The sequence below is a fragment of the Chaetura pelagica genome, unplaced genomic scaffold (genome assembly GCF_000747805.2).
Source record: "Chaetura pelagica isolate M959 unplaced genomic scaffold, ChaPel_1.0 scaffold503, whole genome shotgun sequence".
Lineage (NCBI taxonomy): Eukaryota > Metazoa > Chordata > Aves > Apodiformes > Apodidae > Chaetura > Chaetura pelagica.
Window position 1 is genome coordinate 31,896 of NW_009952807.1, and position 10,836 is coordinate 42,731.

The window sequence follows — 10,836 nt, forward strand, 5'->3', positions numbered from 1 at the left end:
ATAAATATATACCTTATGGTAAACTTTTCGGGGTGGGTCACATACTGAAACTCCTAGCAGAAGAAGTGATAGGGGAAAAAAACACAAACAAACAAAAAAAACCAAAACCCTCTATAATTACTGTAGGTAATCACTATACGTTGCTTCATAACTAATAAACACATCTCTCAATAAAATAGGCCTCACACATTGTGGATTCTTTTGCACATGAAATCCATCTGTAGAGCCACTGACTGATGACTGACAATGTCTCCAGTCTTACTAGCAGCAGCTTCAGCCTTATTAGCAGCAGATCACAGCATGATTGATTTGGTACTGGACTGGAAATTACACTAGTTCTTTACAAGGACAGAAAAAGTGCAAAAATGCAGTCTGACATTTACTTTAGCTTTATTTTTGTTTTGTATTTGGGGCATATGTAATTGGCTTCACTTCTTTCACTGCTCAGAGAAATTTTTGTAAGGAATAGCTGCAGTATTTCTACAGTCTTACAGATTGCTTTCTGACCTTTTCTTGTCCCTTGCCTAAACATAAATTCTCTTTTTTTGTTTGTTTTTTTGGTTTTTGTTTTCTCTCACAGCTGTCCTATCATCATAAAAGCTTCTGAGAAAACAATTGTTTGGATTTTTGTTCTTTAAAAAAAAAATAATTATTTTTTTTTCCTTTGAACAAAAAGAGTGAAGGTCAAAAGCTGAAATGTCTGCAGAGGATCCTTCAGGGAGAAAGCATTCCTTCTTTGGTCATTGAGGTGCTGTGGATCAACAGTAGTAGGAAAAGAAATTGCCCACCACCAAGAGATTGTGGGAAAAAAAAAAAAATAGCTTGTGCTGTGACTCGTGCCGTCAGGTGTGCTGGAAGGGTAAATCCAGAGATTCCCAGTTTCTGTGCAGAATTACTGAAATCCTTATGCCAGTGCCCAAACTGAACTTCTTCATGTTTGTTTTTGTATTTGCATGAACACTTAAAGCACTTACAGTAGTATCACCATGGTCGGGTTTCCTTCCGTTCTTGCTCACTTCTCTGCCTCGTAGAGAAAAATTGGTTTTTTACTAGCCTGAGTGGGTGCAAAAAAACCAAACCTGATCTGGTGCTACTGCACATGGGTGAAGCAGCTCTGCACCCTCCCACAGACTCTTAGACTGACATTTGATTGTTTCCAAATTTTGCTCTTGTTATACCCATTCAGTTCCCTTCATTTTGCTTGTTGCAAATACGTTTCATTGTTTTGCTGTAATAGGGAGGTGATTGTACGAGTGGTTTAAGGTAACAAACAGCTTAGTTTTCGTTGCTCATAATCCAAGAACCTGGAAAAACAAGGTAACATTTCCTCCCATCCCAAAAAAAAAATCTGCTATATACAACATGATTGTGATCTGTTAACCAAAAGTTACATCAGAAATTTTCCTTGGCTTGGGAATGCTGTGTTCCCAGTCTGCTAAGTCTGAATGCTGCAGTCAGGTTTTCCTACCTGTAGACAAAACTTCAGGACTTGGATCTTAGCCTCAATTGAGCTAATATATATATACTCAAAAAATACATACTCTGTAAAGCTATTCCATTCTGCTGTTCTGTCAATACTGTCTTATTAAACATGCATAGTTGAGCTTCAGTGCCTTCAAAATTGCATTTCATTTAAGTTGCAAGAATTATTTTATTGGATTTTTTTTTTTCCTTTTTAAAGCAAAACAATCCTTCCCCATTCTACTTACATATCTCTAAGAGATATCAACTTGATTATACACTGAACTTGCTAGCCCACATACCATCCATAATAAACTATAAAATGCAAAGATTTTTTTATTCTGTATAAGCAAAGCAAATAAATCAGGGTAAGAAGATAAAAAATACTAAGTCTTAGCTCAGAAAATGTGATGAAGTTTCCATTTCTTTGTCAGCTAACTATAATAGGCCTGCTCTGATGTCATTGCTCACTGAATGCAGATATTTTATGAAAGATGAGTAGAGCTGCTGCTGAGGGCTGCTGCCTATGCAAAGGCAACTGAGATATTGATGTTCTCACAGTAAACTCCTGTGTGCTCTATGCTATTTGAGTAGTATTAGCACCTCACAAGCTGATAATTTAGTTATCCTTACAATAGCTTTATGATGCAAGAAAATGTTTTTATTATTCTAGTGCAGAAAGTAAACAAGATAATGAGAGAAGCAAGAAACTGCGCATTTTTAGAATGGATACCTGTGGTACAGGAAGGAATTGAAGCTCTATCTGTCGGGGTTTGGGCCTAACATGACAACAAAGGCACAGCCCCACGGCTGCTCAACACAACTCCTCTCTCACACACACACCCTGGGATGAGGAGGACAAAGCTCATGTTCAGGACAAAGGACGAGGAGGGCTCTTCACCAATTAAGGTCACAGGCAAAACAGACTCAACTTGGGGAAAAAATAATAACTTAATTTCACACTAATCACACACACACAGGACACAGACACACACAGAGCAGGGCTTGCAGATGTTACCCCACTCCTCCCGTCTTCCCGGGCCCAAATCCCTTTGTTCCCAGTTTCTATTCCTCCTTCTCCCCAGCGGCACCGGGGGGTAGGGGCGCTGGGGTCCACCAAAGCTGCATAATCAGAGCCCACTGGCAGCATATCCACTGGCCACAAAATCCAAATGCACTGGCCAAGTTCATCCCTCCTGGCGCCTTCAGGGAACGTTCCACCACGTTCCTCCATGGATGCAAGGGGACAGGTGCCGTCTCACCATGGGTTGCAGGGAAACTTCTGCTAAGAGCACCTTCTTCCTCACTGCCTCTGCAGTTCAGCTCTTCTTTTCTTAACTCCTCACACTACTCAGCTCTTATCTCAGTTCTTTCGTATGTTAATCAAAGGAGTGCATCTGTTGTCCTTCTAATGGCTCCTTGGCTGGGTTTGGAGCAGGGGGAGCTTCTCAGCTTCTAATCGCTGCCAAAACCACCAAACCAACACAAGCACAAGATCTCACCCTGCAAAGTTGTCACTCTGAATACCGTGCAGTCATCAAATGGCTCTTGCAAAGCAACAAGTTTTTCTCTGAAGTTACCTTGAGAGCAACTGCAAAGACTACCTGGCAGAAAATAATGAAATCTGATCTGTTGTACCTTTGAAATCACATTTTTCTTTATACATTCTGTTTTATTTGATGGTTAGTGTTTAATCATTATGGATATTTCCATTAGAAAGGGAGCTGGCTTTTCATCGAGGTTAAGCAGAGAATGCACAGCACAGGTTGCCATTCCCGTGTTCTGAGCCTGCTGTCCTAGACTTCAGTTCAAATGGCTGTAGCTATTGAAAAATCTATATAATACCATATCAGGGCAGAATGAACCGCAGCTGTGACTTTCCCAACATTTTTATGCTTTACGTAGCATGTACAGTTCTGTCCAGGTATAGCAAGGTAGAATAAAAGGCACTTGCTTTTCAGGGCTATTACAGAATTACAGAATCACAGAATCCTAGGGGTTGGAAGGGACCTCGAAAGATCATCCAGTCCAACCCCCCTGCCAGAGCAGGGTCACCTAGAGCACATCACACAGGAACTCATCCAGGTGGGTTTTGAATGTCTCCAGAGAAGGAGCCTCCACAACCTCCCTGGGCAGCCTGTTGCAAAAGAAGAAAAAGAAGGGTTCAGAGCTCAGCCTGGCTTAGGTATGCCAGACTGCTTCTGGGCAGAATCTACCTGGAGACATTGACTAGGGAGGCTTGAAGGTGTAATGAATCAAGTGGTTTAACCCCATCTTATATGGCACTCATCCTGTTCTACTGAAGATAGTGAGAAACTGCGTGGATTTATGATCAGGCCCCGTAGTTTCACCGATGCACATTATTTGACATACTCCTGATTCTGGTGTTCACTTGTTTGAGAAAGTTTTCTTTCTACTGACTACTGATACATTTGTATAGAAGAAGCAATCCTTCAGTGGGTTTGTGTTCTCTTAATGCCAAAAAGCAATTGCTCTATTTTGGTATTTTGCTCCATGCATAGAAAATTCATCACAATTACTACAGTAATGGCAGCCAGAATATGAGACTTGAGGATTAATCACAAAAACCTTTAAATCTACACTTCTGGGTTTCACAAGCTGAGTACTGTGAGCCTGAAGGTAGAATAAAAAGTGAAGTGAGCTAACCAGATAACTGATAAGCATTCTCATCTTCAGAGCACTCAAAGTAACTTCTTTCCCAGATCAACAGCTGTAAGATTCTGACCCTTTACTGATGCCCTATGGCCAAGATGTGTCTCAGCAAACAGTCTTAATCTTTGTGACCACAGTCTGGAAGTGGCTGCACTTTCAGCCAGTAGCAGATATTTAGCCACAAGCCAGACAAGCAAGCTCTAGTTAAATGAGATTCAATATTCAGAACTATATGAGAAATCAAGACTATGTGAGAAATCAAGGAAAGAAAATTATGCATTGGGAAAGAGACTTTGTGCAACTCCCTACATTGCCCTGACAGTCTTTGTACATGCATTGAGTGTTAGGATGCCACCTGTGATTGTCCATGCTTAGGATTTTGAAAATGCTGTTCATTGCATCCAGAACTCTGTTCAGGAAAGGCAGCGTTGAACACTGGCAAGCAGTGTCACAGAGTAATACTTTTAATTTACTAAATCTGAGCAGGGCCAAGGAGGCATTTAGGGCTTCGAGATAAAAGGTGATACCAGCCAGGTCTTGAGTTCTCCTGGAAAAATGTGAGATGGCTGACGTGACACAGGGATAGCTGCAGAAAGTGGATTCTATCCCTTACAGTGCCACTCTTGAAAAATTCCTCTGTTGAAATTGGCTGGGTTTTTTGGGTGGTGAGTGTTTTTTTGGTAGCTCCACAGATCTGTTTCTTCTTCATCTATTAGGAGTAACATCTTGCACTTGATTCATTACAATCCCTGGTAACATTCCTATCACAACTGTCAGTGCAGAACCAACCCAATTGCCATAAATCCTGATCTGTATCTTCTGTATATACGGCTGCAGATAGAAAAGCTTGCGTAAGCTATGTTCGGCCACACCTGTGCTGTGCTTGCAGTGCTTTTCCAAGGTGAGGAAAAAGTAATGGAGAAGGAAGGCAAGATCTGGGTGTGACTGCATGTGTCCCTTCCAGAATTGTTACAACTGCCTGAGAAAACAAGAACCAATAGTGACATTTCACTGATGTCAAAGGAGCATCAGGTTCCTACTTACATTTTATTAAGTCTAAAACACTGGCCCAAAAGTACCATGATATGGTGGATTTTTTGGTGAGAGAAACTGGTGTGTTTGTTGTTATTTGGCTTTTTCTCCCAGTCTGTCAAAACTCCTGATCCCAGACAGAATGAGAGCATACAAAAATAAAAGTAGCATGGTGGGAAGGGGGAGACTGAAGAGGTGACCAAAGAATTGTAACCTTCCAAGTAAGTTTGTCAGTTCTGGGCACGTGTATTTTGTGTGGAAGTTTCAGATCAGCTTCTGCTCCACCCCTCTTCCAACTGCAGCTGGACCGTTTTGTAAAATATGTGCAGTTCAAGCTGGGGATATGCATTGTGCTCCATAAAATAATTTCTAATGATCCACAATTCCTGTTCTGGGTTCCTCTACAAAGCAAGCCCAAACTGTATGCATGTGCAAAGTCTGTCAACAGAAGGCAACTGCACTGCATATTCGTATAGGAATAGACAGTGCTTTCTAAAGGAAACTCATCTGTTACCGCCACCTTCATTTCCCAGAGGTTTCTGCCTCAAAAGGGCAGTTTGTAGAGGAAGCCTTCACTACGCCTTATGATTGATCTCCCAAGACTCATCTCTTCAGATAGTGTTTGAAATGTTACCAAAAAAAGCAGAGGGAGGTGCATAGAAACGTCTGCCACATTCCAGCACCAAATTTTGTGCTACAGTTTAACCACTTTATTCAGGTAGCTTAAATGGTTTCCTGAGTGCAGGACTTGGATATTCCTTCTCTCAGAGCTCCAGGAAGATGATATATGCTTGTGACCTCCAAGTAGATATTTTTTTAATTGATCAGCCCTCAGCATTTCCAAGTCATCTGATAGCTGTGCTCAATGTAGAGGAAATTATCTTTTAGCTTTTTCCAGTATTTCCTAGTAGTTTGAACAGCCTGTTGCTGTGAATTGCTGAGCACTTTGCAGCCCTGCTGCAAGGACTTCAGCTTCATTCAATAAAGAGCATAGTCATGTGCATCAGCCTCTTTGCTGAGCTGGAACTTGAAGGGGTTCAATATCTTCCTGTTGAGGGCCCAATACAGTCAGACAACCAAAGTGAACCTTCCTCTTATCCATTCTCTTGAAAGAGGTGGTGTGCATGTGAGGAGAATTTCAAGGCTCATTACAATAGCTTGTGCACCTGTAAAAGGAAGCTATACTGAAAATTGCTTTCTCAGCACAAATCAGCTTAAATGTACAGAACATTCTGTGCTCTGTCATGAAACCCATTTGGAAAAAAAAAAAAAAGGCTTACCCCTTCAGAGAGCACCATGTACTTAAAGCTTTCATTGTAGCAGTGATCATCTAAAGTAGTAATTCATAACCTTTACAGCTCTGGAAAAATGCATCACATGCATTCCAGTTCAGCCCTTGGGCAGTGCTGAAGTTGGGACTGAAAGCCCCATTATTCACAGGTGTGAGGCCCTGGGCAAGCATAGCAGCAGGCAGTCCGAAGATAACTCCTAAAATAAAAGGCATGCCAATACTTTGAGCTACAGTATGTACTGCTTTTGATTTGTAATTGCTAATGCTGCTTTTCAACACTGTGGTAAATGGCAGAAGGCATAGCAATTTGGGAAAACATCTCCAGGATAGGTAGGGTCCTTCACTTTTAATCCAGGAGTACTTGAGACCACTGTAAAATGTGGTTGTTAAATTGAATTGCCTGTCCCATAACTGTTTCAGGGTGATTTAAGATTTCTCCTGTAAAATGACAGTTATAAATCTATCAGCATGGTCAAATTATTTCTAGCATCTCTGGACCACAACTTTATTCCATGTTTTATATGGCCACACAGTGATAGTGAGTATGATATTTTGAGTTTTGGAGAATTTTTATATGGTAACAGGAGAACACAGAGCTTTTCCAGCACTAGATTTAGCTACATTCTGGAGAATGTTTTACATCAGTAAAGTCTATTATAATTTTACCTGTCTTCTTGTCTTTTGGCCCAGGTGCAGGACATTGCACTTGGCCTCATTGAACCTCATGAGGTTCCGCTGGGCCCACTTCTCTAGCTTGTCCAGGTCCCTCTGGTTGGAATCCTGTCCCTCTGGCATATCATCTGCACCACCCAGCTTGGTGTCATCAGCAAACTTGCTGAGGGTGCTCTCAATGCCACTGTCAATATCATTAAGGAAGACATTAAACAACACTGGTGACAGTATGGACCCCTGAGGGACACGACTTGTCACTATTTTCCATCTGGACATTGAGCCATCGACCATCACCCTCTGGACATGACCAGCCAGCCAGTTCCTTATCCACTGAACAGTCCACCACTTAATTAAGTTCCCATGTATTTTAAAAATGTCCTTTTAATATGTTGTCCCAAACAGCAATGGCTCTCCAGGACCACAACGTCGCTAAATAAATGACTGCCAGAGGAAGCCAGTCTAGCAATCCCCAATAGATTTGGTAGGTTATACACTACCAATGGTAGGCAACTGTGCCATGAGTCCCCTGGGAAGTTGTCAAAGTCAGCCTTTGCTGGAAGAATGTCAGCCTTGAATTACGGTTTTAATGTTAAGAGATGGGCAGGACTGCATCACCATGAGAAGTAATAGCAATGCTTTTTCAGTTGAATGTATTAATTCTGCCAAAAGTAATTTTATTTTCTGTCAGGAGAGTTGAAACATGACGTTTTGTCTCAATTCAGTTTGAAAACTTGGTCTGGGTAGTGTCTCCTGGGAGCTACAGTTCAGGTATCTCTTGTGTCCTTCCCCACTGATTTAAGCTTCACAGTTAATTTTATCTCCTGTAAGAGCATCCTAGATAAGCATTTCTCATGAAGGATTGTGCTAGCAGTGGATAACTTTCTAGCACGGATTCTATTTCAGACTTTTCAGGTGCTGGAATTACCATCATGCCTTTATGAGGTCCTTCCAAATCCACTCAAATTTGCTGCTCAAAATTGCTGGTTTCCCTTTTCCTTGACAGTATTTGCATACTGTGTGCTTTCAATCTATCTTTGTTGTATATCCTTTGGAGAATTGTCTACTGCAAGACTTCAATGAGAATAAATCTAAAGGATTGTTTTTCCAGTCTGTAGTACTGATATGAGATACATTCATAGATCTCTTGCTTGACCCAGAGGAAATCTTTGCTTTGTGAATCGAGGTACCCACCAATAAAATGGAGACTGTCCTTTTCATTCTCATTGGAAAATAGTGAGTCTTTTGACCTAAATATTGTCAACAATAATTAAATGTTGCAGTACAAACATGCACAGATTAGTACTGACCAAGTCAACAGTAATATGTTTTGTTTTGGTTTTTTCCCTCTCTTATGTTCAAGATGTTGGAGCATTTTTTGAAGAGGGAATGTGGCTTCGTTACAACTTCCACTCCCCAGGGACTAGCATGAAAGATTTAGTTAGCCGAACACTTTTGAGTTCAACAGATCCTGAGATCACAGCACCTGACCTCAACTTGAATAAAGAAGAGCTCAGCTTCAGCTTCAGTACCACCAAGTCCCCTTGCGTCTTATTGTACATCAGCTCCTACACCCAGGACTTCATGGCTGTGCTTGTCAAGCCATCTGGTAAGCAACTGCTCTGATCTTTCTCCACTGGAGACACAATTGATAATAACATCAGGTTGATGTTCAGCAGAACTCTGGACTAATGAGAAAGTCTCTTCACCCTTGGCATGTAAGAGGAAGGTACATGGGACCTGAACTTGTATTGTGCCGTACTAGATTTTGGACTGGTGTAACTGTTCGGTTTAGTGGGGTTTCATCAGGCAACCCTCCCTCTTAAAATAAAATGGGGGGAAAAACTAAACAAAAACACTGCTGTAACAGTCAGATCCATGCCATGAACTAGCATTATGGAAGGGACAAGTAGGCAGCCACATGTAGGCATCTCAATTGCTGAACTCACAACAATACTGTCAGTAGTCAGTGGAAAGTGTAATGTACTGTTCTGTAAATCTGGACACCCCTTCAGGTTGTAACATATGATACAGCTTAGTATATAAAATCATAAACACTTTGATGGTGGGTGAAGGTTATAGGTGGGTGAAGGATATAGACCATTTACTGTTACAGTATTAAAACTGTATATAAATGGAATATTCTTTTATTCAAAATAGTGCCTTAGTGCCCCAAGAAAAGCATAATTAGGAAGACATTACTACCATTCTCTTTTATGGGATAAATTAATATGCATATTCCACATGCCACTCACTTCTTTCCCTTCCTCAGAAAGAAAGAAGGTGAGTGAGAGAAATCCCACTTCAGACATCTAGATTATACTTATAAACGTCTAGGTCTGCTTGTTTGGACCAGAATATTTCTGATTTTGATCAATAATGGGGTCTGCATTTCCTTTTCCAAACAGCCTTCCTTTTAATCAAATATGAAAATTTTATGAGAAGACACTTCACCTTTGTTTCGTAAAGAAAAATCTATCTGGCAGTATGTCATGAATATCAGTTTACCACTTTTGACTATACTTTTCTAACAATATAACCAGAGCTTTTCATTTCACCATGTATTTATAAATTTCCATGGAAGTCCACACAGTCACCAGTAAACAACAATTAAATACGAAGAGAAGAACAAGTGTAGATTATGTGTCAGTGTTAATTTGTTTTAATTTTGCCTTTATTTGATGCATACCCATGGTTTATTCTTAAGGAAACATTATGCTTTGTGTAACTTGAAAGAGTTTTAATGCAGCAAGCATAATAATCTCAACAATAAAGTGCCACTTGATGTGCTCAGTTTTGTACCAATTATCCATATTGTTCAAGACATAACTCCGGTTTTTTGGTTTGCAATCTCCAGTGTTTACAAACAATTTGGTCTTGAGATGCTGGTCATTGTCACAGTTCAGGGTTACAAACTAGAAGCAGTTTTCAGCCCAGTAGCTTTATAATCTCAAACACTAACTTTTCTCCTTCTGCAGAGACCAGCTCTTGAGAGCAGTTTGAGTGCAAAATGGTAACAGTTGCATGTGGAAATAAAGAGGGGCAGATAGCAAGTGAATAAAGATCAATATACCTGAGGGTGCTTTTCATATTTCTTTCACTAGGGAATCTGCAAATTCGGTACAACCTGGGAGGCACCAAAGAGCCATATAACATTGATGTTGACCACAGAAACATGGCTAATGGACAGCCCCATACTGTGAACATCACACGGAATGGACGGGACATAGTGCTGCAGGTAAGTTGTATGTTAGTTGGTTCCCTTACTTATGGCTTGTAGCATTTTGTTTCTTGATGGTCTCCATCTTTCTAAAGATGTTAGTGCAGTTTAGGAAAGAGGAAGTACAGCAGATGAGTTTCTGCTTGCAGATCACACTCCTAAGAGTTAACAAAAAATTGCTTTCTCCCTCTATTGCATCAAGTCATGTCGTTCTGAATTCTCATTCTAGTGTGATGACAGCTGGGCTAATACAGGTGTCACTGTAGATGTTCGAGGGCATCCGAGACATCTGGGCTGATAGATAACAGGGGACTTAGGATAAACCTGCACTATTCTGCAGCAGCAGCTGGAAACCAGGAGAGATACACTATAGCATCTTAAATGGCAGTAGAGTCTGATGCAGGGACAGCTAAATATCATGCTGTAAGCCCTGAGTCTGCAAATGAGGATGTCTTTAAACTTAAATTTACCATGCAGTCCAGTGAAATCG

General features: G+C 40.8%; 1 protein-coding gene across 1 annotated transcript in view; it reads left to right on the forward strand.

The window, feature by feature from the left end:
* Positions 1-10,836, forward strand: part of LOC104386417 (contactin-associated protein-like 2) — a gene marked incomplete at its 5' end in the record, with an annotated part of 120,189 nt that overhangs the window by 25,880 nt on the left and 83,473 nt on the right. The window contains 2 exons of the mRNA XM_009995027.1: positions 8,490-8,735; positions 10,231-10,364. Coding sequence (XP_009993329.1) covers positions 8,490-8,735; positions 10,231-10,364 — 380 coding nt within the window. The remainder of the gene's footprint in view (positions 1-8,489; positions 8,736-10,230; positions 10,365-10,836) is intronic.